Below are 27,956 nucleotides of genomic sequence, written 5' to 3' on the forward strand. Positions count from 1 at the left end.
AACCCAAACCCTTTTATTTTCTTTTCTTCCCAAGCTACTTTACCTGTAATGGTAAAAAAAAAAAAAAAAAAAAAAAAAGTATACAGGTACTTAAAGAAGGTACTTTGTTGCACCATTTTTCCTGGTGACAATTTCCTGTGCATTTATCTTATTTGCCTTTTGACATGGGCCTGATTCAGATTTCATTTACACCAGTCTTACTCTAATGACTTCTTGAAGGTCTCTCCATACAGAAAAGAAGACTTCGCTGTTTAGAAGATGGTGCTGTTTAAGGGGTAGATACTAGAAAATATGAAATTCTAGTGCAAATCAGTAAGATCAAGAAACAAAACTAAAACTTGTTTAGTGTGACTTCCAAATGTAGACAAAAGCTAGCAACTTGAGAGAATTGTGATCAGGCATAAACATCTATTAACTACTCTTTCTAGAGATTTGGGGAAATAGGATGACCTTTTTTATTCTTTTTCTTCCCCCCCCCCCTTTTTTTTTTTAAATAGGCTACAGTTTCACATGGCTTGCAAAAGAAATCTTTCTCTCTTTTTGTTTCCCACACCAATTGATTTATCATTTTGCTTGCAAGCAGACTTAGAATGTTAGGGCAGGAACACACTCACTTTTTTCTCGTAACTTTTTTGTTGCGGACCGAAACCAGTTGACTTGAATAAATTTTTCTGTGGTCTGAATGAAGCCAGCAACGTGGAAAAATCTTGCCATTCAGAGCCTTCTGAATGTACATTTCAGCCACACAGTAAGCTGTATTGGTAGGCAGTGGACTGCTAAATACAACCATTTTTCGCAGCAGAGAGTTAGACAGGTGATTAGCATAATTAGCACAGAGTAGGCTATACATATGGTAATGTTAAGTGTGTAAATGCCAGCTGCGGTGTAAAATTTATGTCAGGGGTCGACAGGGCTGTGCGAAAGTATTGTGTTACAGCTGCAGGTCAAAGCCTCCATTGCTTTACCCCCTTTTCTCTTGTTGGTGAATGCGCTAAACTGAAGAGAAAGACAGACAGAAATACAACAGATAAGGCTTTGATTGAACAGCCTGGTTCTGTGCAAGAGGGACTGCTCTTTAAAAAAAAAACCCAAGCCCCCAAAAAACTACACACACAGAGGCAAAACAAAAGTCCCCCTCTTTCACTATAGATTTTATTTTCCATCATGCCAGCTACAAAAGTGTTGCTGTCTTTGAGCCATGTGATTATGATAGGGTGAGGGGAATCTTTGGTGGGGAGAGAGTACGAGACTGGTAATTAAGCTTTAAGGAGCAAAAACAAACAAAAAACTTTAATTCGCCTTCCCTCTGCATCCCAACCGACTTTTTTTTTTTTTTTTTTTAATGTCTCTGTTCTTGACTGCGCTTCGGGGCTAGGAATTGAATACTCTTGAAGGTGACAGCATTATATGTAATAAAATCTCAACAGCGCAACCATCTTCGAGCTGCATGACTGATTTTAGACTAAGTGCCAAAAGTTCCTCGTGTGGTTTTGTGTGTGGGTTGCTACACTTATTCCCCAGGTTCCTCCCACCTCCTAAACCACTAAATTCTTTACAAATTAAAAATCACTAGTACAGGTTTCTTGTTTTAAAGGAGCACAGCGTTGAAGGGTTCACATCTTTTTAACCTGCTGATGGGGAAATCGGTAAATCTCTTTGTTGCCATAAACTGTTCGTTCATATATTTCGCATACAGTTCCCCTCCCCTCCCCCTTTTGTATTTTTTGTAGTCGCCTATAAGGAGTGGTGGTGTTGACAGAATATAGTTCACACCACAGTGACCTTGTGATGAAACTTCCTCACAGCCGCAGGGGGTCCTTATGAATCAGCCCCTAATCCAGCTAATCCCGCTCGCAACAAAATCATGAAAGTGGCTCCCAGCGATGTGTGTTTCCCTGCACAGATGCAGCGGCAAGGAGCGCCGCTGGAACTGCCGTTCCCCGGGGCGGGGTGGGGCGGGGCGGCCGCAGCGCGCGGCCCCGGCGGGGACCGCACCGGGCAGCGACCGTCCTGCCGCGCCGGGATAGGCACAGGGAGGTGAGGCCGGCTCCGCGGAAGCCGAGCTGGAGAGGGCAGGAAGGGGCCCCGCTGCGGCTGAACAACAGTAGCCGCGGCGGCGTCTTCGGTCGCGTTTAGGGAGGTGTAAAGCTGCCGTGCGTACCCGCGACGGCTGGGCCAGCGGCGCGTCTCCCCACTCCCAGAGCTTCCAGTAACCTCTCCTTCAAAGGGAGAACAGACCGTTGTTGTAGTCTGGCGGGTTTGGTGGTGAAGTGAAATTACCTGCATGACCAGAGTAGCCGAAAGTAGGAAATAAAGGCTGTGTTGTGGGGTGTGTTTGGTCATTTGTTCAGCTTTCTTTCCCAGCCATTTCTGCTTCAGAATAAACTCGGCCATATGGTCACGCTCTCGGAGTATCTGACGGGAATCTCTGATTGCGCCCTGGACAAAATGAAATGTGTTCTTCGCTGGTCGGTGTGAATAGCAAGCAAACTATGAAAAATGGGACTCCTGACAGATGCCGAACTGTCTGGGGAACTGGTGGCCAGTAAGAAACATCGAGGTAGGGGGAGCCGTGAGAGGCAGCAGGTTCGGTGCTGGGTGGGGGAGTGCTGACCTGACCTGATTGTGTCCAACAGTGAGAGCAGTTCTGCTTCAGTGCAAAGCCATTCAGTAGGAAGCTGCTTAGGCAACAACAGATGGTACAGCAAGCAGCTGGTAGGGAATACTTGAAAGAAACTGTACCCTGTTTCATAACATGTTCATTCCTTTCATTTTTCTATATATTAGTTTTGCCATCTCCTAAAGCACTATTTAGGAGACTAAAAGGTTCTGGATGGACAGGATTTTTCATTGATGCTTGCTGTGCCTTTAAAAAAAATAAATAAATTACATTCAAATTTTGTGCTATTCCATGTACAGATGAAATTTGTGCTATCCCAGGAGTAGAGATGAAAAGACTTAGAAATGCTGCTTTTAACCACACAGGAAAACAATTACATATTTGAGGAAAGGGCACTGAGAGGTTAAATGAAAAGCTGGGCCTAGAGGAAAGCTGACTGCTGTGGAACAGCACGGTAAACTGTTTTTAACATATTACCCTGCAGAAGCTCCTTATTCAAGCTAAAGTAACTTAAGACAATTATATTCAGCCATTCTGAAATCCTTAGGTTTAGACCTTGAAGCCACTTATATTACCCTTCTCAGCAGAACTCCTAGAAACTTAGTCACTTTCATGTACAATTGAGGATTTTGGCTTGTTATGAAGTGTGCTGAAATATTTTCTTAAATTACCAAAAAATAAAAAGTCAGCTTTGCTGCTCAGCAGGTATGAACTGTTACATGATCATAACTGTTGGAGAGTTGTGGTAGCCTGTATTAGCTGCGTATCATCACTGTAGGTTGTCTCCTTGATTTCTAGGAAAAAGCACAGTCTAGAGTCCTTTATTCCTTTGCTGCTTCAGCCAGAAAATTCAATAGTTGGCCTTCTCCACCAAAGGCTGTGGCTTAGCTCTGACCTGAAGGGACCATGTCTTTGGAAGAAAGGATAGTTCACTCTCTATGCCCATTCATTCCTCAGTTTCTTTGTGGGGATGGTCAACAAGGATGCCAATTGTGATGGCAGTTTTCTATAATATGGACACCTGCCCACTAGGAAATGGCCTGAAACCACCAAATCATTTCACATAAGCTGGCAAACAGCTGTCAGATGGTAAACAACTTGTGGTCACTATTGTTCCTGGCTGGATTAGAACCACTGACCCAGAGGTGAACAGCTCATATCCTGTTACCAAGGACATGTGTCGCAGCTCAGTAAGCAGCTACTGTGTTCTATGTTTAATTGGAAAGTTTCAATTGCATGTACCAAGTTGGTGTGTTATTGTACGTTTCAAAGCTGCTTGCATGTTTTATTGGTTGGTTGTTGGTTTGGTTTGGGTTTTTTTGTGTTTGAACTGTTCAATTTGTTCATGTTAGCTTGTGGGGTTTTTTAATAAACTTTTCCAGTTTCTCAACCCAGAGGGGCATCAAGCAAGAAATGCATCAATGCAATCTATTTTACCCAATCAGAGATAATATTTTTCTGACTATGGGAATGTAGATGCATACATGTAATATCAGTTTTTATTTGATTTTTAGAAAGAAAAGGGTCTAGCTCCTAAAACTGCAGGGGAGGTTTCCCACTACAAGTAGAGGCAGCTGTTGTTGGGCTGTCTTCCTGAGTACGCAGACAGCTTTGTGTCCTTCCTTGTCACAGCTCTAAACTTTATCATGTGATAAAATGAAAAGCTGTCTTTGACGCATGTTTTTAGTTTTGCTGTTCATAGTTGTTTCAGCATGAATGAAATCGGTAACAGCAACACTGGAGTCATCCCCAGCATGTGTGAGGGGTAATTTAACTCATATCATATGATGGTTCGGGAGATAAAACCCAGCATTCTGAAGTGCTTCATTCTTGGGGTGGGATTTTTTGGTAACTTTTTTGCATTTGTAGGCCATAGTCTTTTTTTATCTTTGCTTCTTTTCTTTTTTAAGCAAAAACTAAGAACCTGGTGTTATCTTGTTCTCAGTGTGACAAAAATGGTTGAGATGGTCACATTGCTTCTAGATTTTCCTAGAAGTCAGTGGTGCTAAAAAGAGATTGAAATCGATTATGTCTTCACATTGGGATGTGTTAATATTCTAGACAGAGGGCCTCCTTTTGTTGGAGGAAAAGAAGGAGAAGAAGCAGCATAGAGTGTCCAACTGGACATTGTTAAGGGAGATGGTATGGCACAGGCTGTCTTAACATGGGCAGATACAACCATCACTATTCCATGCAAGCTATACGAATGCAAGTAATGTGTATTCAGTAGGGAAGATGCTGTGCGAGAAAGCCTAGACATTGCATGGAATTTCTGACTGCCGGTAGTCCAGTCCTGCCAGAGATCATGTCTAATTGCGTGATAAAGTTGACAGCTTTTTGTTGAGCTGTTGCACAGCTTATTGAATTACCATGTATTCTTCGTAAGACGCTGATTGCTTACCACTGTGTTCTAGCTCTTGTAAGCTCATCATTTCTAGCAGATATTTTTTCAGTAGCTCAATTTTAGTCACTCTCTGTGAAGTCTTTATGTTGCGTAGTTAAATAAATGAGCAGAAAAGAAATTATTGTAGGTAACCAAAACTTTTTTATAATGGAATCCCAATGGGTTTAAGAGAGCCATCCTAAGTATCATTAGAGTATCAGATGCATCAAATACATTATAATATCGAACAGTCAGTAGTTAATAATACAACCATATAATGCAGTAGCAGCTCTTGATTCTACAAGTAGTCAGCATTTTAAAAGTTTAAGAAATGAACGTGTCAATTAGTCCCATGTCTTGTACTGACTTAGATGTCAATGGAAGTGTGCTCTACTTCCTCCCAGCAAAGTGTTATCCCTCTACTCTGCCAGTCAGGCCTAGAGAATGGTAATTCTGAGGAAGGTGCTGTCTTCTCTGTTCTTCTGTCAGGATGCTGACTAATGCTGACTGTATGCAGAAAAACTATATTCTCTTGCTGACAAAGAGCAGCACAGACAAGCTGAAACATCTGAGAGAATGCAAAGACAGAACTCCCTAGAGAGGAACAGGAAACTTTAAATCAAAAGGCCATTATTTTTCCATGCCCAGTAAAGGGCAGGGTAATCTTCATACCTGCCAGAGAACTTCAGCTCTCTATCTCAGTTTCTTTATATGAGGTTTCGATCCTGTGTAAGTAGTCTTTGGCTTCCATGTTTTATTCTCATGAGATCCTTTATCAAGGATGCAGAAAAATAGAAGTTGCCATTGGTGTCATTAAGTACTGCCTTTTGCTGTGTGGCAGGTGCAGACATTTCTAATCCTGGTACGTAGTTAGGACAGGGAGGCAAAGCTGTGGCTGCCTGGCTTATCTGTGCACCACTGTAACAGGGTGAAACTAATTTCATTTTGTAGTTCTTGAGTAACACCTGTATATGCGTGTAATAGGGATGCCCAAGGCAACAGCACAAGGAGAGACTACTTGAGAAAGTTCAGTACGAGAAATTCCTTAATAGCAATCAGAGTTGAGGAAGACAGGATATGTAGGTTGCCAGAGAGAGAAATATGAAGACAAAAACCCCTCCTGTGCCCATCCTGGCAGGGAGAGGGTGATAAAGGGTGAGAAGACAAGGTGCCTGCAGCTTTCCACAGCACAGTACTCGCCCTGGGTGGAGAGCATTGTACAGCAGGGGCTGTGTGGACTCCATGTGAGCCTGGGCTGTTCTTGTCTTCCTCTGCACACTGCTGCTCTTTGGATTGATTCGTAAACATTGAGTCTTGGGTGAACACATTGGGATATTATTCTCAGTCTTTGTTTTTATATGGTTACTGAGTCATGAAGTGGTTTTATTTTCTTTTTGTTTCCTGTTGTGGTGGTAACAAATACTACGGATTGCAGAGGTTGCCTGCCTTGTCTAATGCTCAGACCATAATGTAAGCATTGTAAGGAGTACTAATCTACATACCTGATTTATCAGAAAATATCTGCATTTTTTTGTAGGGATGAAAAGAAAACACTGTTTGTGTGAGGTGCCTGTGAATATTACATGTATGATTTTATTGCTTTGAGTTGTCACTGTCAAAAGTTTTGTCTGGATTACTCTAATGCTACAGATGTATGGTCCTGGAAGAGTGGAAAAGATGGTGTTGCTCAAACAAAGCTGTGAATGTGTCAGCCCTCCAACAAATGTTCACGTGGAAACACCTTAAGGCCCATAGTCTTCAGAAAGGAGGTTCTCCAGAAGGTTTTGCTATGTTCATGTACTTCAAGGGGTTGTAAGGGAAGAATCTAGGCTGCAAACCCAGTGGGTGTTTCTGGAAATCTTGCCTGTCAGTCCTACACATTGGCAGGCAAACATTTTTATCCCAAGTGTTTGGCTGTCAGGAATGTTCTTTTTTAGAGGGAGCTTGCTGAGCGACTTGTGGCTCAGTTGCTCACAAGGTGACTATTGAACGGTTGATCACATACCTCAGGGTATGTGATGCAATTCCAGTAACCTGAAATGGAACATTTCACATATTCTGAGAAAGAAATGTTTCCTGCCTTTTCAGGTGTTGGACAGTAAATTAACTAGCAGTGATTTTCAGCTATCACTCATTGCTTGATTTAGGACTGATATCTTAGTGTAGCAGAAGTCAGACTTTCCTGAAACTACTCAGTGTGGAAGGGACTGCAGTTCCTAGTGGTGGTTTCCAGAGTTCTTTAAAAGCATGTTAATGTAATGACATGTAAATTTTGAATGCTGGTTGTGACAAAGACATAGGTAAGACACTGGCATTCACAGAGGAAATGAGCACATACTGAATGACCCAGTAACTTTGAAATTGTTAATAAGTCAGTGGAAGGAAATTTGCCAGAAATTGTGCCAGTGAAAACAAATATGATTTCGCTCTTGTGTCATTGGAGGGTGCATACGTGTTGTTCAGATATACACTAGAGGCAAGCAGTTTTGTTTTTCTGGGGTTTTCACTTGAGATGCACTGAAGCATTTTAATGTGTGATGACTGAAACACTGGGACTGTGACCTCAGTGCTTCGTAGTGGGATCTAGAGCCTTTCACCTCTAGGTCACGGGTTCAGGTCTGCCTCAAGTTAAGGATGACTAAAACTTGTTACCACCTGACAGCTGTTCATTGCTCTTGGGGGAGGGAGACATGGTGGTCCTTACATAGTTCTTAACAATCCAGCATCCACACTGACAATTACAGCTCTCTTCCGGCCAGTCAGAAAGGGCAAAGAATTTAGTATCTTGACCAGCTTCTATTTGAGTCAGTGTGGAAGTTTTGGAGGAGCAGCAGTGTGTCTCATGGTATGGGGTGCTTATTTGCTCAAGGCAGATGTCATGTGTTACAGCAAAATGCTAAGAAGGAAGCCTGGGGTGGGGGGGAAGGGGAAGACACTTTCCTGTTCTCTGGAAAAAAAAAACACATTTTTTAAAGAAGGAGTAATATTCAACAAAAAAGATGCTGTCAATAAAGCTATCTCACATTGAACACTGGTCTTCAAACATATTTCTGAGAATTAGAAACTAAGAAATGGTGCTAGGACATTGGTGTTACTACTTTGTTGTGATTTTTTTTTTCCCTTTCAAAAAATTTGTTAGCAAAATTGTAGAGCTGGCATAGTATCTCATCCCTAGGCTAGCAGGCAGGCTAGATTTCAGGTGTAGTAAGCAGACACCCAGAATCTGATGACACTTCTAGAAGGGTTGAATCATAGAATCAACTAGATTGGAAAAGACCGTTAAGATCATCAAGTCTGCTGAATTGTGTTACCACTGGCCATGAAACAATGTACCGATCTGATATTTAAATCAGCATTTCAGCTTGTGGGAATTTGTGTTACCAACTCTAGGCACTAAATCATAAGGAATCATGTAATACAGGACTTGAATGTCATCAAGTGGCTTTTGATATATCGAAAAAGGAGACTGACATGGATTTTGTCACCCAGATATTAAAGTGAAATAGTTCTGTCTGTCTTTGACATGGAATAAAGTGGGAAATAATGGTACTGTATTCCGTACGTACAATTTAAGTCAGTAGCATTTTAAGTATAAAATGTTGTCACCAAATATATGAAAGCACTCTGTAAAGGAAAATCACAAAACACCAGAATTTTGTTCCCTGGTTATGTTTCCCATTACTTCATTTTGTCCTGTAGTGTGGAAGTTGCCCATGACTATAATGTGTGTTATTTTGTTGGGGTTTTTTTTTCATGCAATTCCAAAAAACTACTTTCTGTGAAGTGTGTGCATTTAGCATAGTATTGCATATCTTCAGCACAGTAAGGTGAGAGGTTTAAGGTGCATTTCAGTGGTTTCTGTCCTAGTTTTTTGCACCAGCTATGAATAGTTGGAAAAAAAAAGCCCAAAAAAAGGCAACAAGGGACTTGATTTTTAAAAAGAGCATATTCAGCTGATTGTGCTGACTGTGAAGGCTTAAGATCTCTGGGTATGGCAGCCTCCAGTGATCTTTGCAAACTTTTAGTTAAAATAAATGAAAACATAACTGGTAGAAACTTTTTTAATTCCCTTTTGCTCTCTATTGTTTCTCATATGTTGAAAGGCCACTGATGTATCTGCTTGTTTCTGGTCTGTCCATATGTTTTCACATAATCTGACTTTGGCAGTCAGAATTTTTCTCTGCAATCTACATTTATAATTTCTTAGCACCTGGGTGTTGTGTTGTAAAAAGTATCTACAATTGCCTGTACTGTATTTGGCTGAAGAAACATACAAAACAGACACATCAAGGAAATAATTAAATGGTGTAATGCCTTAAGAAGAATGTGGAGTGGGTCTGCTGCTGGGTTCTGGAACGTGTGCCTGCCTTCTTGGGTGGTTTTGCTGTTCCTGTTTTGAATGTTAAAAGGGGAAAAAAAACAGCTTCTGTTCTGATGACTGACTTGTGTGATGCAATTCTGATTAGCTAAATCTGCCTTGTTCAATGAAGTTGATGTGGTTTGACAGCACCTTGATTAGGAAGCAATCATTTCTGTTGATAGTAAGCAGTTAGTCACTTTCAGCAGAGATAGGAATGCCACCCTTTGTCTTGCATGAAGCATGATTTGTTGGTTTAAGTCCTGGTTAAATTCAAAAGGAAACTGTGGGTGGAATGGGAAAGAATATAGTATCAGATGTTTATGGTAGACTCCACAGCCCTTATAAAATGGAGACGTTATTGTCTTGGCTGGCATTGAGACACAAAAGAGGGAGAGAGAAATTTTGTCTTTGGAAGCATTTGCAATGTGAAGGACTGAAAAAGAAAGCTCTGGTTCAAAGAAATACAGATTAGGAGAACTCTTCTCCGTTACCCCCAGCCTGTATTCCTGTAAGATGAAGCAAAATTTGTTAGTATTTCATAGACCACTGGTTGGTGGAGAAAGATGGTGTGAACACAAACCTGATGAGTGAAAGTACTTTCAGGGTTTAATTCTTGATAAAAATTAACAATAACTTTCTGTTACCATGCGTATGCAGTCTCAGTGGTTGTCTATTCTCCCACTGTACTAAGAGGGATGTTAAGAAGTTGTAAAGCAACTCTAGGTAAGGAAGTTGTGCTGAAAAAATGGAGTGTGTTGTGGAAACACTTATTTCTTCAAAGAATTCTTGAACAAGAAATTAAGCAATGCTTCATGCCAGAATGACTGTATGGTTTAATTGTTGAGGGTCTCATTCTGACAGCTGTATCCTTGCAGGGGCCCAACTTCTTGCCTGGTGGTCCTTTTAGCCCCAGGGGGCTACGGGTGGGTTGAAGGCCCAAGTGATTGAAAAAGTATGTCCCTGTTCAGGCTTGGGAATGTCATCTCCCGCACTGCCAACTGGTTACAGATCAGTCTTCTGCTATACAACCCAGGAGGAGATAGATGTACATGCCTAATTTCTGTTCACAGTGTTGCAGTTCTGTTCAAGTGAACCTTGGCAGTAATTCAGATCACCAGTGCCAAGCTGACTAGGACTGAAAAAAATGTAACAAATTAGACCAGGTCTGTAGCTTGGACTTAGCAGAGCAATAAAGGTAGTAAATGGTAAGGGATGGAAACATGTTAGTGGTATTCTTGTCCTCCTCATCTGGATGTGGTCTTGATTCAGCTAATTAATTGACCCTGCCTCCCACATGCATTTGTTGGAGACACTACAGGGAAGATTGTATAAAGTATATCAACTCTAGCTGAATGCGTTTTTTGTAAGAGAGAAGATAATTTTCAATTCTTACCTGTTATTTTCTGTCAAGGCAAATTGAGTATGGCTCCCTCTAGAGCTTGTCAACTCTACAGCCTCTCTCTGCCTTTTTTCTTCTCCCCACAAACCCCCACCATGTTTTAATATGGGGCACACCATTCAGCTCACAAGGGTTGAAAAACAAATGCTGCTCATGAATGATCCCCTGTATCACAGCATGTTGTGCAGGTTCTGGACCACTGGAGTAAACTAGTGTCTGCTGCACTCACAACTGCCTCTCTTAATGTGAAATTGGTATTTGTTTTTCCTCCTTTTTTATTTATTTATTTATTTAAGGCTGGAAGAAGTATTCCTACACACTTACTGTTTTGCTCCTCCCTTTCTGTAACTGAAGAGAAACATTCTCTTTCTGCCTTTGCCAAACTATTTAGAAGAAGAGTGTAAATTAAAACCATTTATTTTGAAATGTGCTATTGGAGCAGACTGTTTATACAAGTGTAAGAAATTGTACGTAGTATTTGGTCTGGTCTGCAACGAAAAGGTTTTTCTTTTTTGCTTGCTTCTTTTAATTTTTACATATGGGATATTGGTTATAATGTAGACAAAAGTGTTTGAGGCTCCAGTTTACATGTCAGTGTTTTAGTGCAGTAGAGGCAATGGTATTTTAATGAGGAACATAGGTTTTTGCAGTGTTACTCAAATAATAGTTTTAGAGTTATACTGTGATCAGCTTGAGACCAAATAACGCATGAACATGATGGTCAAGTTTTTCTGACAGGAGGGCGCTCATCAAGTGAATCTAGAATAAACAGTCACTGGCTAATAACAAAGCTGTTGATATTTATCCATCAGTTGGTGGACGAGTGAGTCGGGAGTTAAATTACACACGACAGAAGATTGGAGAAGAGGCCATGTTTAACCCTCAGCTCATGATCCAGACTCCACAGGAAGATGGTGCTAATGTACTAACAACAGAAGCACTCCGACAGCACCTAGACTCTGCACTTCAGGCCAGCAGAGTACATGTCTATATGTACAACAGGTAAGTGAAAAAGCAAAAGTCTTCTTACCATCTCTAACAGCTAAAAAGTGGGCACATGCTTCCCTCCATCTATTTTTAAACAGCACTTCAGAGCCTTTCAAGGCTGTGTTTTGATTTGAGTATCGCTGGTTTCTGATACTTGACTTTGTGCCATCATAGTGGTGACAAGTTGGCTTTTAACAAATAAGAAGGGGTAAGTGGTGTTGGAAAAGACTGTGAGAGTGTACCCCTATGGGCAGTGCTGCAGTATCCAGCATTGGTCTTGGTAAAGGAGTGGTGTCTGTACTCTTAAACGTAGGACCTTATGTTTGGGATTCCTAACATGAAAACCCCTCCATATTAGAGTTGAATTCAGTTGCTGACACCATCATGGGGTACGTAATGATTGTGATCAGCAGCGCAGGTTACCATCCATCCAATAGTTTGAATATAAAGGGAAATGGCAGTGGGTGAAATAATAGCTGTTAGTAACACAGACAGTACAGCTGGTCTTCAGAGTATCCATGTGTGCAACTGAAGGTTGGAAGCTGTGTGTGGTCCAACAAAAAATAATAAAGGTGCACCTTAGTAAGGTACCAGCTTTAGGCTAGTAAGATATCTCCCTGAAAAGTGGTTCCTCTGGGGTTTCTACTTACATGATGATCTGTCTAGGGGTGCTGCCTGTGAGGTATGAAGCTCCCTGTCTTTCCACCCATCTTTTCAGCACATCCAGCTGATGCCTCAATGAACTAACGCTGAAGCTCCAATTATCTTTAAACCAGCTCCTGCCTTCTCTAAGGTGTTAGAAGTCATGGAAGTGGAAGCTGACTCATAGCTGAAAAAGGAGGGCAGAAATCATAGTGGTTTCATTTCTTCTGCATGCGTGGGTCAGCTGGGAATGGTCTAGTCTTCTGAGCTGGAGCTGGCTTCTCTCTCACTTCTGTCACTGAGTGGCATCTTAAGTCACAAGCAGTCTCATTTATATAAGGATGGATTTTTGTCACTTTAACATGTACTGACTAGCCTGAACATCAAGAAGCAGCTCCATTATTTTTAATGAGTTTTACAGAGAGTGTGAGAGTAACTGAAACAAATATCTTGTCTGTAACTACAGAAAGAAAGGCATTTCCTTTTTTTTTGTGAGGCATTTTCATCTATGCTGAATACTGTTTGCCTTTCTTAATGCTTTACTGCTTGAGGGCAATATGTGTATATGAGTTATAATTTTAAATGTCTGTTACATTTTAAAGATAAATTTTCAGGAATTGTGTAAGAAAATGTCCTGCAATAGCTACTAAGAAGGAGAAAAACAACTGTTACAGCTGAACCCAGACAGAAAAAAATTTGTTATGTTTCTTACAGACAGTGGAAATTGGAACATTTGTGTTACAAATCAGGAGAACTCATCACAGAAGCAGGTTACATGGACCAGGTATGTGCAGTTGGCACCAGGTTACAAGATTCGTCTGTTTTCATGATTCAGCTTGTGCTGTTTTGTTTATATTCTAGTATAACTGTGGTTTTCCCCTTTTTGATTTTGACAGATCATAGAATATCTTTATCCTTGCTTAATTATCACTCCTTTGGACTGCTTCTGGGAGGGAGCAAAGCTACAGTCAGGAACTGCCTATCTTTTGTAAGCACGTTTTTTTTATAACTTTCTGTTATAACGAAGTCTGGTCTGACTGATTTTTATTGTGTAACTGTATATGATTTTTCAGTTGCATTCCCATTGTTTACTCAGATTCTGGTTTAGCAGAAAAATAAAAGACAAAGTGTAGCATCTCTACAGAAAATACACATGGATTATGGATTTTTGGTTGTTTTTTCCACCACTGACAAAAGATTTTCCTGTTTCTAAGAGATGATTTGTAGCATTGATTTAAATCCTACCTTATTTTTCCCTTCCTAAGAGCATGCAAAAAAGTTTTTCTGAATGCAAACTTTAAGAATTGTGTGTCTTTTTTTTTTTTCCTCCCTGAAATAAACTTTTTTCTGGTGTTTGCTTTGGTTTGATTTGATTTTCTGTATGTACCACCTCTCTCTCCTCTCACTTCCCCCTCCCCCCAAAAAATCCGTTGGCTGGGAATTCCTAAGAAAATGTCTTGGGTTAAATCTCAAGTCTTCCTGAGGACTAAAGAGCAAATCCTTTGCTTATAAGATCATTAAAGAAACCATATAGTATCTTTTATGGGTGGTTTCTTACAGTTTACAAGTGTGATATAATATGCCCTGAATCCTTTAAAGAGTTAACTGTTAATCTGTGCAGGCATTTTCTGTTAATTATGCAAGAGTTAGCATTTAAGTTATTGTTTCTGTCCTGGTTTGCATGTCTCTGTAAAAGCAATTTGCAATGGCCATCTTCTAACCTTTAGTGTACAGTTTTAGATGGGGAAATAAGGGGTTTTGTGTTTTCTGGTTGGCAGATTCAGAATAATGACTTAAGCCTGGTTAAGCAGATACAGTGTGGTTTGAATCACAGAATAAGGCAGCCAAAAGCCTTTCTAGTCTGTCAACATCACAAATTCAGGAGTGGGGGGTGGGAGACTTGACAGCGATAGTAGTGACAGCCATGGTAGCAGGAGAGCTTGATGGTTGATAGTCAAGCTGCCAGGTCATTTGAAGGAGCGCAGCATTGTTATAGATAAACAAAGATCAGTTATATTGATTGATTACATTTGCAAGATGATTAGTAGACTAGCAAGAAGTAATCTGATACTATGAGAAAGGCTTTCTTTCCTCAGCCCCCTCTCTTTTTTCCCTCTCCCCTCCCCCCCCTAATTCTTTGAAGCAGCAGTTGGCTGCTTTTTTGTTATTTAGGTGCTTGATGATTTGTTTTGCTTTGCTTGTAAATGGAAGTATTTTTGACCTGTGGTTATTCCACAGTTCTTTTTAAGACCTGAATATTTTTGTTAAAATTGCAGCTAGGCTGCAAGAAAAGTACATAAACAAATCTAATTAAAACATGCCTTGCCGTTTATGAAACAACCTTATGAGAAGAAGTTTTACCGTATAACAGAAAAGAACTCGTTTATTTGTGCAAATATGAATTTTAAAAGTATGTTTGTTTTGGTACTTCTTTTGTCTTTTCTGTATGTGTCATTTTCTTCTGGTTTCTCTTGCAGAGGGAAGCCTCCTTTACAGTGGATCAACTTTGACCCCTTAGAATTCTTGGAAGAGTTAAAGAAAATAAACTACCAAGTGGAGAGCTGGGAAGAAATGCTGAATAAGGCAGAGGTTGGTCATGGTTATATGGATCGACCCTGCCTGAATCCTGCTGATCCCGATTGCCCAATTACAGCTCCCAATAAAAATTCCACTAAAGTAAGTTTCATTGTCCTTGTGTATATCTTTTCAAGTGTGGCTGGGGTTGGTGGGGGTGAGAGAGAGGAGAAAAGAAGGTACCACTTTCTTCCAAGCTATATATAGTTTGTATTCTTGAGTGATAAATTCTTTCTGCTCCTGTTACATGCTCTTAGCCCACAAGTATGAAGTTTCCCTCATTCTGTGATGCAGTGCTTGAGCCCATGTATTTAATTGAGAATGCACTTGTCAGCTACTGTCTGGGAATGGCAATGCAGTGATGTGGCACTTGAGCAAACCTGATGCCTTAGACATAGCCACTTCTGGAATACAGCTGACACTATATGCTCGTGCAGCACAGCAAAGCCTTCTTTCAAACTAGCTTCAGTTTTGTTGACTTTTTTGGAGAATTTGAAGTCACAGACCCCAGTTTTATGTATCCCTTTATCAATCACTTCACACTGTGGAGAAATGACAGTCTAGTCTACAAGTATCCATCTGATCTGTTCAGTCTGATTTGTTGAAAACATTTCTCTTTCTAGATCTCCTAGATTGTCCTTAATGCATGTTATTCTGGTATACTGGGTGTTGAATTAGGGTATGAGTTTGTCTAAAGATGTGAAACTGATTGTTTCTTAATAACTTTTTCTAGCCTCTTGATGTAGCCCTTGTTTTGAGTGGTGGATGCTATGGACTGTCGAGAAAATACATGCATTGGCAAGAGGAGTTAATTATAGGTGGTACAGTCAAGAACAGTTCTGGTAAACTTGTCAGGTAAATGTTTAAAGAAAATGTCAAAGTTTTTCTTTGTTAAGAGTTTGGGTTCTGGGGTATGGGGGAGGATCATGCAAAATCTACTGCTCTTGATGAATCCCAGTTTAGGAGGACATGCCTCAAGAGAAAGAACTTAAAAGAGTGATTAGGTAGTTTAAGGAATAGTCGTTGCTTCCTGCTTCTAACCTCAGAATGACAGTGTATGTTGCTCAGAAAGAAAGCTTTTTCTTGGCAATTTTGTTTATAGAATGAGTGTTGAACAGTGTTTAAAGCACCAAAGACTTTTGAGCATGTTTTGAAATACCATCAAAGTAAAAGGAGGAGAAAAATAATTTGGATAATACGGCATTCGACTTGTCAGAATTCCAGAATCTCCACTGAACTTTTTGTTCAAGATCAGTATAGAGAAAAGTCTATTTCTATGTCACTACATCTTGGATAAGTTTTGAGCAGTAAAACAAACGCGTTTGTTTCAGGCTTCTTGAAGTTGTAGAATATTGGACTTCAGTGGGGGAAAAAACCTGTGAAATAGAGCTCTTCTGAAAAATATGGACCATGCTAAGCTAAATGAAGTGTGACCAGTAGGTTGAAAGAGGTGATTCTGCCCCTCTGCTCTCTCTCTTGAGACCCCACTTAGAGTACTGGGTGCAGTTCTGATGTCCCCAGCATAAGAAGGACATAGAGCTGTCGGACCAAGCCCAGAGGAGGGCCGCAAGGGTGATCAGGGGGCTGGAGCACCTCCCATATGAAGACAGGCTGAGAAAGCTGGGGCCTGGAGAAGACAAGGCTTCCAATATCTGAAAGGAGGCTACAAGGATGCACTTCATCAGGGACTGTAGTGATAGGACAAGAGGTAATGGGTTCAAACTTAAACAGGAGAGATTTAGGTTAGATATAAGGAAGAAGTTCTTTACTGTGAGGGTGGAGAGGCACTGGAACGGGCTGCCAAGGAAGCTGTGAATGCTCCATCCCTGGCAGTGTTCAAGGCCAGGTTGGAGGAGGCTTTGAGCAACCTGATCTAGTGTGAGGTGTCCCTGGCCATGGCAGAGGGGCTGGAACTGCATGATCTTAAGGTTCTTTCCAACCCAAACCATTCTGTGATTCTATAATTCTTCCATATTTAATATAGAGAACTTTTACTAGAACTTTTAATATGAATGTTGACCTTTTTTACATTCACACTAAACATTGGTAAGTCAACAAGTATCCAAAGTATGTATTTTTAATGAAAAATAAAATAGTTCCTTAATCTTCTAAAACTATTGGGTACATTTGCACACTGTGGAAATTCAAGATGGATAGTGGTTGCCCTTGTGTAGTCATTGCAGATTGTCAGGCATCAGGAATTTAATCTAGCATTTGTCTCCAAGGGATAAAAAAGATCAAGGTATTCAAATGACAAATTGCCAACAGCATTTACAAGATCTTGTAGAAATAAGTGTTCCTGTGGCATCCTCACAGTAATCTGTCTATCAATCGTAATCTTTATAACTGATTTGTAGGGTTACATTCTTTGCTACTGAAACTGATCCTATTGAAAATAATGGCAAAACTCTCATTAACTTCAGTGAAACCAGATTTAGCCTCAGTACTTGCATAGACCAGTACAGATGCACCAAATACATGGTAGAATAATTATACTCTGTTAGATTTTAATACAAACATGTGCCTTATAAATCAAGAACTCATGCAGGCTCCTGTTAGAGTCTCATTTGGGACTCTATTATGATATCATAAAAATAATTTCCTGAAAATGCTCATTTTATGCCTCTTCCTCCTCTATGCTCTTCTCTCCATGTCACAGTGCCCAGGCTTTGCAAACCATGTTTCAGCTAATGACTCCTAAGCAAATGTATGAGCACTTCAAGGGGTACGAATATGTTTCGCATATCAACTGGAATGAGGATAAGGCAGCAGCAATTCTGGAAGCCTGGCAGAGGATGTATGTTGAGGTAAAATTAAAAATAGCCGAGATGTCAGACTATGAAGTCCTGCAAAGATCCACTGGCTTCTGTCACAGCTTTTCTTCAAGGAAGATGCTTAAACCGGAACTCAGTTATTGCCTTGCAGTTTTTATGTTGCCTCCTCCCCTCCATTGAAGGAGCTACTTATTATTTACATATGAGAAGCCATGAAGGTTTTGCTCTTTGCTGTCTGGGACACTTGCTTTGCTGGGGCTGAAAAAGAACCAGAGAGTTAGCTGGCATTTAAAACTTTTGGTTGGCATGGTTATTGTAAGGGTGTCTGGAAAACATTAGCCAGTCAGAGACTGCTCTCTCAGCAGCAGCCCTGGTGGGGAGGCTGTGTGACAGTACATGGTCTCTGTGTCCCAAGCTCTGACCTCTGCTACACTGCTTCTGACCTCTGTGAATGGCCCAGGCGGGGAGGGGGAAAGAGGAGTACTTGAGAGATTGCTGGGCTTGGGCTAAAGGCAAAATTCGTACTGCAGTAAATGCATGGTGGAGTTACAGGAGGAATGTTAAACATTTGGAATGGGCTGGGAAAGCAATAGCCTTTCCTGAAAGATGCAGATTTGTGTCTGATAATCAATGGCTTGCAAATGCATTTGTGTAGCATCAGCATAATCTCTGTGTAGGGTGCTGGCTTTCACAGGGACATTGAGGCTAAAGTAGTTGATTTCAGATGTGTGCTGTAGAAGATGGTAATAAATTTTTTCTTTAGTCACATCTAATTTTATTTTTCTTTTCATAGGTTGTTCATCAAAGTGTTGCACAAAACTCTACTCAGAAGGTGCTCTCCTTTACTACAACCACCCTGGATGACATCCTAAAGTCATTTTCTGATGTCAGTGTTATCAGAGTAGCTAGTGGCTACTTACTAATGGTAATAAAATAAATGTATTTAATTTTCTCTGGTAGTAGAGCAGGGATTAAATATTTTATTGTTACCAGTCAGCAGTCCAGAACATTTTAGATATGTATAAAATATCAGCTACAGTTTGTAAACTTGTCTCAGGCTTGTCACCTGTTTCTCTGTGACATTTGCAATGTGTCTATTTAAAAATATTTGTATTTTGGTTGGTAAGAGATAGCTGTTAGAGAAGGATCCATTCTGACATTTTGCTTTTTTCCCCTCAACTTCTTCCCTCTCCCCTTGCTTTAGCTTGCCTACGCCTGTTTAACAATGCTGCGGTGGGACTGTGCCAAGTCTCAGGGTGCCGTGGGGCTGGCAGGAGTCTTGTTGGTTGCACTCTCAGTGGCTGCAGGATTGGGCCTGTGCTCATTGATTGGAATTTCCTTTAATGCTGCCACAACTCAGGTAATTAGGAGACACAAGTCTGCTGTTAAATTACAAGTACTCTGCTAGTAAGTGAACACAACTGAATCTCTGAGGGGCGAAAAACCTGCAAAAGTATCTTGGCATGAGATTTTTACTTGTGCCTTTCTCCCATCTCATAACTTTTGCTGTAAGAAATTATGTGGTCATGCTGTAAAATGATACTAAAAGGCAAATATCATGCAGTTTGTAAAATTACTAGATTCTGGGTTATTTGATTTTTCTGTTCCCAGCATGAATGGAGGCATCCAGTTGTACATAATAAACTGTAGGTTTTGTCTTTACATCTGAATTATCAGGATGCTTAAATTTTGCAAATATTTTTTACTGTGGCTTGAATTAGTGTCAGATATTACTTGTCTACCCCAAAACTGATTTATTTTTTGTGTGCCTGTAAATGTTATACTGTAAGTTCCTCAGCAGTATTCCAGAATAAAAGTTAATAGCTATATCATATCCTTTTGATTTTCATGTTACCCTTGGATTTGTTAATAGTATAATGTAAGTTGCTTTAATTAGCCATTTAATGGGTAGATTCATGGCAGATCATAAAACAGCTTTCTTGTTTGTTTTTTGTTTTGTTTCTCCCCCAAGGTTTTGCCTTTTCTTGCTCTTGGAGTTGGTGTAGATGATGTTTTCCTTCTGGCACATGCATTTAGTGAAACAGGACAGAATAAGAGGATTCCATTTGAGGTAATAACAAATGGGGATTTGGGGGAAGATAAACCAAAAGGTGTTATGTAGGAAAAAATAACTGTATCCAGAATTAATAAGCAGTGATAAGAAAAACCTATATTTTTTTCTCAAAAGCTTTTCCTAGGGTCTGGAGATTCTTATTTCTGTCTAATAGGAAATAATGGCAATACATGTGATCATAGAATGTTTTGGAATGTTCAGATTTTTTTTTTTCTTTTTTAATAGTGTCTTAGATTTATTTTGTCTTGAAATTTAAAATGTATAATTGTCATACAAAGACTAATTTTCATAGTCCAAATTCTGCCTGAAATTTCAACAAAAGTAAGTGTAAATTTAGGAACAAACTCAAATATAAGTCTTACAATTAAATGATAGAATGCGTTCAATGGAAGAATGCAGAAATCTGAGTGCGTAAAGATCGAGGAGAAGGAGAACTTCGAAAACAAAGATTTCTCTTTTTTGTATCAACTACTAGCTTTACTTTGTTTTGGTCTTAAATTTGAGTTATTTTCTGGTTTTTGTGGGGGGCTTCTGTTCTGGTGTTTGTAATTGACTATAGCATTTCAAAGTATAACATTAATGTTATGAAATCTATGGTGTCATCAATTTTATGATTCTTTCCTTTTATTGACCTTTTCACACTCAGTCCAAAGTTTCATATGCAAACTACAAGCCATTTAAAAGCAGTGTATATTTGTTGATTCTGTTCTGTACAAGCAGTGTCTTTCTTGTGCTCTTTCCAGCTGGCTTGGCATGCAGGCACTACAACTCACTCTACTACAACCTCCATATGCTTCAAAATAGCCTGTTGGGTTGGGAAAGGGTCATGTGTTTATCTTGATTTCCCTGCGGTTTTTGTGTGTGGTGCCTGGGTTTTGGGTTGGTGGTTTTTTGGTTTTTTTTCGTACATACTTCTTCAAGATACATAGGTATGTTATGCCTCATGCTGTTAATACATGATTATTTTGCTTGAAAAATGGGAACACCAAGTGGAACTAGTGGAAAATACATCCTACTTAAATACAGATGTATTTGATATAATGTCAGTTTGATATAATGGATTTGATATAATGCCAGTGATATAATGGGTTTATATCTGATATAAACCCATTTAGTTTTGTGTTCTGGATTAGCTCTGAGAATGTTTTCTACCCACAAACAACATGAACACTTCATGTGCCATCTGCTTTTCTCCTGAACAGAATACTTAGTATACTGTTTATTCTCACTACTCTGAAATGCACACCTGTGTTCAGAATTTCATTGTAATAATTTTTCACTGTTACTGTGTTATATCTGTCAGATGATCCCTTCATTTGCAGGACACCACCTTATTCACTTGACTTTAAGATACATCATTTGTTTTGCAGGACAGAACAGGTGAATGTTTGAAGCGAACAGGAGCAAGTGTAGCCCTTACATCTATCAGCAATGTTACTGCTTTCTTTATGGCTGCCTTAATCCCTATTCCTGCTTTACGAGCATTTTCACTCCAAGTAAGTTTGTATACTCTTTGTTGGCTCTTATGCGTGGTCCCATCATGGAAAGCCAATGATACCTGTTAGTAGTAGTGTTAAAGTTTGCATTCAGTGCTACTGCAGTTCACTGAACCAGTTACCATAGATCTGGGTGATAACAGCTGCTATCTGCCCTTGATTCTGCTCCTCCCATTTCGCAAGCCTGCAGTCTCTTGCATCCTATTGGCAGGTGAAAGAATACTCACTGGGTTGAGTGCAAAGTCCAAGATGTATGTAACTAAGAAGAAACAATTCTTCAGAAAGATTTGCATTCTTAAGTCAAGAGGAGTAGACTGTGCTTTACTGTGTATTGTAACATTCCTCACGAGGAATTTCATCTTTCATTCATGTTTGTCCCTTTTGCTACTCTTAAAAACTATAACCATAGTGCAATGACAGCAGCAAATATGCATTTGCCATATTAATTATTACTGCAGCAGTTTGTACTCCTTACTTCCAAGAGAATTTTAGCAAACTTGGAGAAAACTTGAAGAATTTTATTTTTTAACTGCTTTGAGAGAAAATGTGAATTTTATGTGCTGAACCATGTATTGCTTGCTCTATCTTTCTCCCTTTGTCTTCTTGTATTCATTTGGACAATATACCTTCAGGAATATGAAATATTAAGGATGCTGGAGAAAGCTTTCTTCTGCAAGCAAGGGCTCTTTGAAGAAAGCTTTGGGAGTTCCTCCCCTGACACAAGCAATTTATAGTGCTGTCTGACCTTGGTGCAGAGCAGGCAAACTTACTTTTTCAGTAGTTATTTTTCCTCTGCTGTAGCCTGGTTCTCCAATCATTTTTCATTCTCCTTGAGCCCTTGGCTACCCAGAGGAAACAAGAGCTGCAATTTTTCTTAATACATGTGGCAATTGTTGTTTTCAAAGATTTATGTACGCCTGCATGAAGCTGTAAAATGGTAAATTGTTTGAGATCGCAGTTATGTTATGAATAGGCATTAATAGTTTGTTTACCACTTTCTCTCAGTAGGCAGTTTCATAGTGGATAATAAAAGAAAGTAAAAGCCTGTTTGGTTTTACGCACTTTTTAGCAGATATCTGTGGCAGCTAAAACTAGATTCCCAGTCCTCACTGATTAGCAATATTTAGCTCTTCTGATTTGCCAGAAACCTAGATGTCCATTCTTACAGGGCATGTGACAGTGAATTGTTTTATTATATGACAAAGAACAGTGCCAATGTGTGAAATATATTTTGAAGTGTAACACTTCTTGTGTTGGAAGAGGTTACTCATGTCTTCTAAATCTGTGGCGCAAACACATTCAACACGTAATTTAGGCAGGCTGCTGAAGATCTTCAGTGGGAATCGGTTGTTCAGCCTAAATGCATCTTATAACAAGTTTCCAATAGTGATGGGCCTTTTTGTCCTAATTGCAGTGCTAACCCGTTGAGTCTGAGCCACCAGAAGTAATTCTTCCTTATCTGATGAAATTTTGCTCAGCCTTTCTCTGTTCTTGCTCTTCACATGACATGTTCATCGTATTCATCAGAACATGACAGGTTGCTTTTGGAATGTACATGACGACAGCATCTGCAGTTGTTACTATAATCTAAGTATAAGTTAAATATACCTTTCTAAAGTCTTTTTGACTGCTGCCACACTGTAGTCTGAGTCAGGGAAAGTTCATAAAATGAAGTCTGTACAGCAAAATGACAAACAAAAAGTTTCCAGTGAGATTTCAACATATTCATGTATAAACATGTTGATATTATTCAGAATAAAAACATCAAGATCACAGTCCTTTCTAAGGCAGTGATTAATATGGAATCTATGTGTAAGAATGTTTGGGTGTCCAGAAATTAATGTTTGAATTGCTCAATCTTTTTCTCACATGCAACTGTAATTTGTCTTTGCTTGTGTACAGTAACCCCTTATATATATACAAGAGATGGAAAAATGTGCAAAAAAAAAAAAAAAGAGAGAGAGCTGGAGACCCATAATAAAGATTTACTGATGACAGAGCAGTATATGTGACTGATATGTATATAATTAACCACTAAAATAACACCCTTTGCTGTTAGAAAGGAACACCTATTACTTGCTTTGCCTATCTTCATCAGGTAAAATCAAAATCAGGTGATATATTAATAATAACATTCAGAATCACATAACCATGGCAGATTTTGGTGGGTGGTCTGTATTTATATATGGATTTCTTTATTTACAGTCTTCTTCCTCCCTCTCCCTTTTACTCAGGCTTGTTTAAACAAGAAGTCCTTGCAGTCTTTGACAGCTTCCTAGCAAGACTTAGAAAGCAATGAAATAGTGCATTTACTTTTCACAGATGCTGCCTTCTTCTCATCTAGATAGTGAATTTTTAGCAGATGGGCTTAAAAAACGGATTGCTCTTGACCTTGTTTTGCTCTTCGTTCACTTTTCTTGAGACATTGCAAGATAATTGTCAAAGTTTCCATAACTGTTGAGGCCCAGTATCTGTAAAGTAACCCAGCTGCTGAGGGAGGATAGATGGCTTCCTGCATCTACAAGCCCAGTTTTTAGTTAGAATCTCACATTTTACATATCAATGCTTTCTTCTTTCTCAGCTTCTCTTCTGTTCTGCCAGCTAAAGCAGTTCATTGATACCTCTGAGTTGTTAATTTATGGAACTCAAGCACTGCAAATCTGATGCTGTCTTAGAAGATCCCTAGGGTTAGCTCTTGCCAAGTTTGAAAAAATGGAAGTCCATTTATTGATCCTTTTTGAAAGTGAAGTTTTTAAAATCAGTTCCATAAAGCAGACAGGGACTGTTTTCACTTCTTTTTTTTTTTTTTTTTTTTTTTTTCATTTGTTGATCTTACTAGCTCCTTATTTAAGAAGTTTTAGGGCAGAGTTGCTGAACATGTCCCAGATACTGAGTTACAAGAATCACCTGTAAGAGTGCTCAGGACTTTGAAGGAGGAAGTCTTGAGTTTTCAGATGTGTTTCATTTCTTAAAATTGTGGCAGAGGAACTGGTTATCAGGGAAATCCACTGAAGGTTTTTGAAGTTTGTAGTAAGAATGTCTTAAACATAGCCCTTTGTTTTGAGTATAAATGAAGGAAGGCAGGGCAGAGCCAGATTATTCAGACACCATTATGGAATAAATTCTGCTCAGGAAAGAGAAGCTTCACAAAAAGTCATCTAACTCTTCTTGCTTATACCAGAAACTTCCTCCCTCAGCAGCAGAGGAGTGGTGTGGATTCACTAATGAGTAGGCGTGGAACTTTTCCCAATAAATCTTAGCAGTAACTTTTTCCCTCACCAGAAGAATGACAAGTTTTTTTCCTAAATGTACTAGGTGGTGTGGTGGTGGGTTTGTGGAGAGAAAAAATGTAAGTTTTTAAGCTCATTCAGTTATCTTGCTCTGCTGAAGTGGTTTGTCCTCCTCCTTTTACTCACTTAATTTACCTTTGCCTGTTCCTGACATGAGAATTTAACAAGAAAAATTAAAGCCTGAGGGAAAAGGTAGGGCACAGGGGCGATCTGGGTCTGTACATTGTCAGGAGGGAGTTGCAGATAGAGAGCAGTAGGGTGGAAGTTTCCCTGATGGACCTCCTCATCTGTTCATCACCTCTGGCTATACAGCACACCCGTTCTCCTTGGGTGGGCTGCCAGGAACAGCGCATAGCAGCACATACCTTCGGCGGGGCCCCAGCCTACCAGCCTAGCCCTCGTCTCCCTTGCTGCCTCCAGCACAGAGTGCCATTCTTCTGTCTCCGTTAACAGTTGCAGCAGCAATAATATTTTTAGGCTGTGCATTATGAAAAGATGCAAAAAGCGGAGTATGTTTCTCAGGAAGTGGCCAACATTTTTTTCCGATTAATGGAATTTTTTTACTACTCTCTGATCTCATTTCACTGAATGCCTTCATTTTACACTCTTGAGTAGGCCCCATTTTATCCCTCCTAGGACTAATATTACCTGTGTTGATTTCTCAAGGAAAAGGTCTAAGGCCCTTTCCCACTTGACCATTCATCTCTGAAGGGGTGAGAGAAGATGCCCTGTTTCCGAAAATCTGAAGCATGCTCTTAGGTTGGGTGCTGCTAACAGATTGCCTGTACTTTGGAAGCTCTGCTGCCACATTTTTTTGTTGCTACTTTTTCAATCAGTGTAATAGTTACAGCTTGTGGGGTATTACCATAGTCACATTTCTCATACATTCCTATTCCCAGCCACCAGATGTCTAAATGGTATTGGAGGGGGAGCAGTGGCTGATGCATCAGGTCAGGCACTGACCCATCAGCAGTTCTTCCTTTCCACTCATTATCAAGTGACCACATGTTTTTTGATGGGACAACAAATTAAAGCTGGTACAGGAACAATATTTTCTGTATTTAATTGTGAAAACTGAGAACATCCTTGAATATCTGGGGAGGTGGGTAAGGGAGAGACAGTGTGCAATAAGAAGTGAGGTGTTCTAGGAATTTATTTAGGTCCATTCAGAACAGTAAGGATTGTTTAAAAATACTTTACTTGAAGGGTTGGTACATCAACACCCTAAAAGGGGTCTAAGAGGGATGCCATGTTATTAGGCAGATTTACTGTCTGTTGTTGGGTTAGTTTTGATGCTTCTTAAAAATCCAATTTAAATATAACTAACTTTAATGGCATCTCTACCACACTCTTAAGTGTTATTTTTCAGGTTTAGTGGCATTTGAGATTCAAGGATGTTGGGGTTTGCAAAGGGAGCTGATATGGCATGAAGTGTTTGCAGTTTATGGAACAGAGGACTTCTGTTAGTTTTTCAGCCATGCTGGGAGGAGTAAGAATTACTGGGTCAAGCCTCAGCTGTTTTTTCCAAATCTCACTAAATCTTAGCAGATCCTTGATAGAAGATCTTGGTTAGACACAACTAGTTCTTCATGTTATATGGGTGATTCAGCCTTCTCTGGTTTAGCAGCAATAAAGCAAGCAGTTGTATGAACTAGGTCCAACAAACACCTTGCTTGCAACAGCAGCCATTTGTTTTTCTGACAGATTCAGTTAATTCTAGAGAGAATCAAAAGGAAATCACTTAATTTTAAAGTTTTGGTTATGACCTTATATACCTTTCTGCATGGATATTTATAAATAATGAAACAGTCACTGGATCTTTTTTCTCAAAGATGGCTGAATACTAATTTGGCTTTTAAGTACTCGGTAAATTCCGGTTTAGTAGCTATGTCTGTGAACAACCAGCAGGACCAAAATCTTACTTCAGGCCAGCTGGAGAGAACAAAAGAGAAACACCAATAGAAAATAATTCTGTTTGCAACGTATTTATGATTGAAATTATTAGAAAATACTTACGTATCTTGTTGATTCTGTCATTCTCAGAGAAGTAAAAACAGTATCTAGTCTTTTTATTACACTTGGACAGCTTCAAAACCCTTGAAATCATTCAGTGTGTTAGTACTTTGATTTTCACAGATAAAGAGATGCAAAAATAAAAATGTCATTATTTAGCCATTTTATATTATTTTTTTGACATGCAAGCCAAGAATTTTGAAAACATGGATATTGGATATCACATCTTTTTATCTATCAGCTTTGAGGCCTGATTTGTCAACATCAAAAGCAGCCATTCATTTGTTCTGAAAAAAGGAGAGCCTATTTGTATCAGGTCAGCGACTTCATTTTTGTAGCCCAACTTTTGTTCTTTTTTTATGACTGCTTTAACCCAAGTGGTTGTTACTTTAGAAGTTACAGGTGGGGGAACTTGATAGTTTGTATGATTTCCTTAACCTGAAACGAGGCTGCAATTGAGATAGCTACTGCTTATTTGATAGGTAAAGTATAAGGATTTCAGGGTTCTTTTTCACCTGTTAATGGCTCAACCATTTTTTTCTCCAGTGTCTTTCCTACTCTTACAGCTATATTCTAGTCCCGTCTATGCTCAGGCTTTTCCTTTGTGGTGGCTAGTGCTCCTAACAATTCTGCATTACAAGTAAATGCTATTAATGATAGATGCTGCACCACATATGTTTTTGGAGATTCTCTGGGAATCCCTTTGTGGGAAAGGGTTGAAGTAGGATTTGAAAGGAAAGGGAGGTTGGATTTTTTCATTACGTAATACTCACTTTACAAATGAAACCAAGTACCCTTGTTCCAATTTAAGACTCATTTTGGCAGACTGGGTCATTAATCAAGTTGTCAAACACAAACATATTAATACATAGATTTACTATGTGGTGTTGAATTAATTTTGATTCTCCTTTAAAAATAATCCTTAATAAACCCACAATGTTGCTCTTTGTGTCTAAACTTTTAGGTGAGTAAATATAAGTTTTTCAGTAAAATTTACTTAAACCTTTGCTTAATTTCTGTTTTAACAGTGTGCTTTAATGTTATTGTGATGCTTAAATTACTTCAGATCCCTTAAATGTGAGAACTTCCATTCCAATTCCACATTTGGTTTTCCTTCCATCTTTTTTTACTACAAATACAGCAGGATTGCATGCAAAATTATGATCTATTGACTCCGGTTTTCCACTTTAAAAATCATCATCAGATCCCATCACATCTCAGATGTATTAAAACAATATGAAGTTTATTATGGAAATAAATTAATTAATTGCAGTAGGCCTACCATAATGAAATGGGAATGTAAAAGTGTATCTCCCAGTTTACTCAGGGAAAAACTTGGAAGCA

General features: G+C 39.4%; 1 protein-coding gene across 2 annotated transcripts in view; it reads left to right on the forward strand.

Moving 5' to 3' along the window:
- Nucleotides 1-27,956, forward strand: part of PTCH1 (patched 1) — a 69,998-nt gene that overhangs the window by 12,951 nt on the left and 29,091 nt on the right. For both annotated transcript variants that reach the window (XM_065662054.1, XM_065662053.1), the window contains 10 exons: nt 11,575-11,764; nt 13,106-13,175; nt 13,288-13,379; nt 14,869-15,067; nt 15,699-15,820; nt 17,625-17,772; nt 18,533-18,664; nt 18,944-19,099; nt 19,712-19,810; nt 21,184-21,309. In XM_065662054.1, the coding sequence (XP_065518126.1) occupies nt 11,575-11,764; nt 13,106-13,175; nt 13,288-13,379; nt 14,869-15,067; nt 15,699-15,820; nt 17,625-17,772; nt 18,533-18,664; nt 18,944-19,099; nt 19,712-19,810; nt 21,184-21,309 (1,334 nt within the window). The remainder of the gene's footprint in view (nt 1-11,574; nt 11,765-13,105; nt 13,176-13,287; nt 13,380-14,868; nt 15,068-15,698; nt 15,821-17,624; nt 17,773-18,532; nt 18,665-18,943; nt 19,100-19,711; nt 19,811-21,183; nt 21,310-27,956) is intronic.

Source organism: Lathamus discolor, chromosome Z, assembly GCF_037157495.1.
Source record: "Lathamus discolor isolate bLatDis1 chromosome Z, bLatDis1.hap1, whole genome shotgun sequence".
Taxonomy (NCBI): domain Eukaryota; kingdom Metazoa; phylum Chordata; class Aves; order Psittaciformes; family Psittacidae; genus Lathamus; species Lathamus discolor.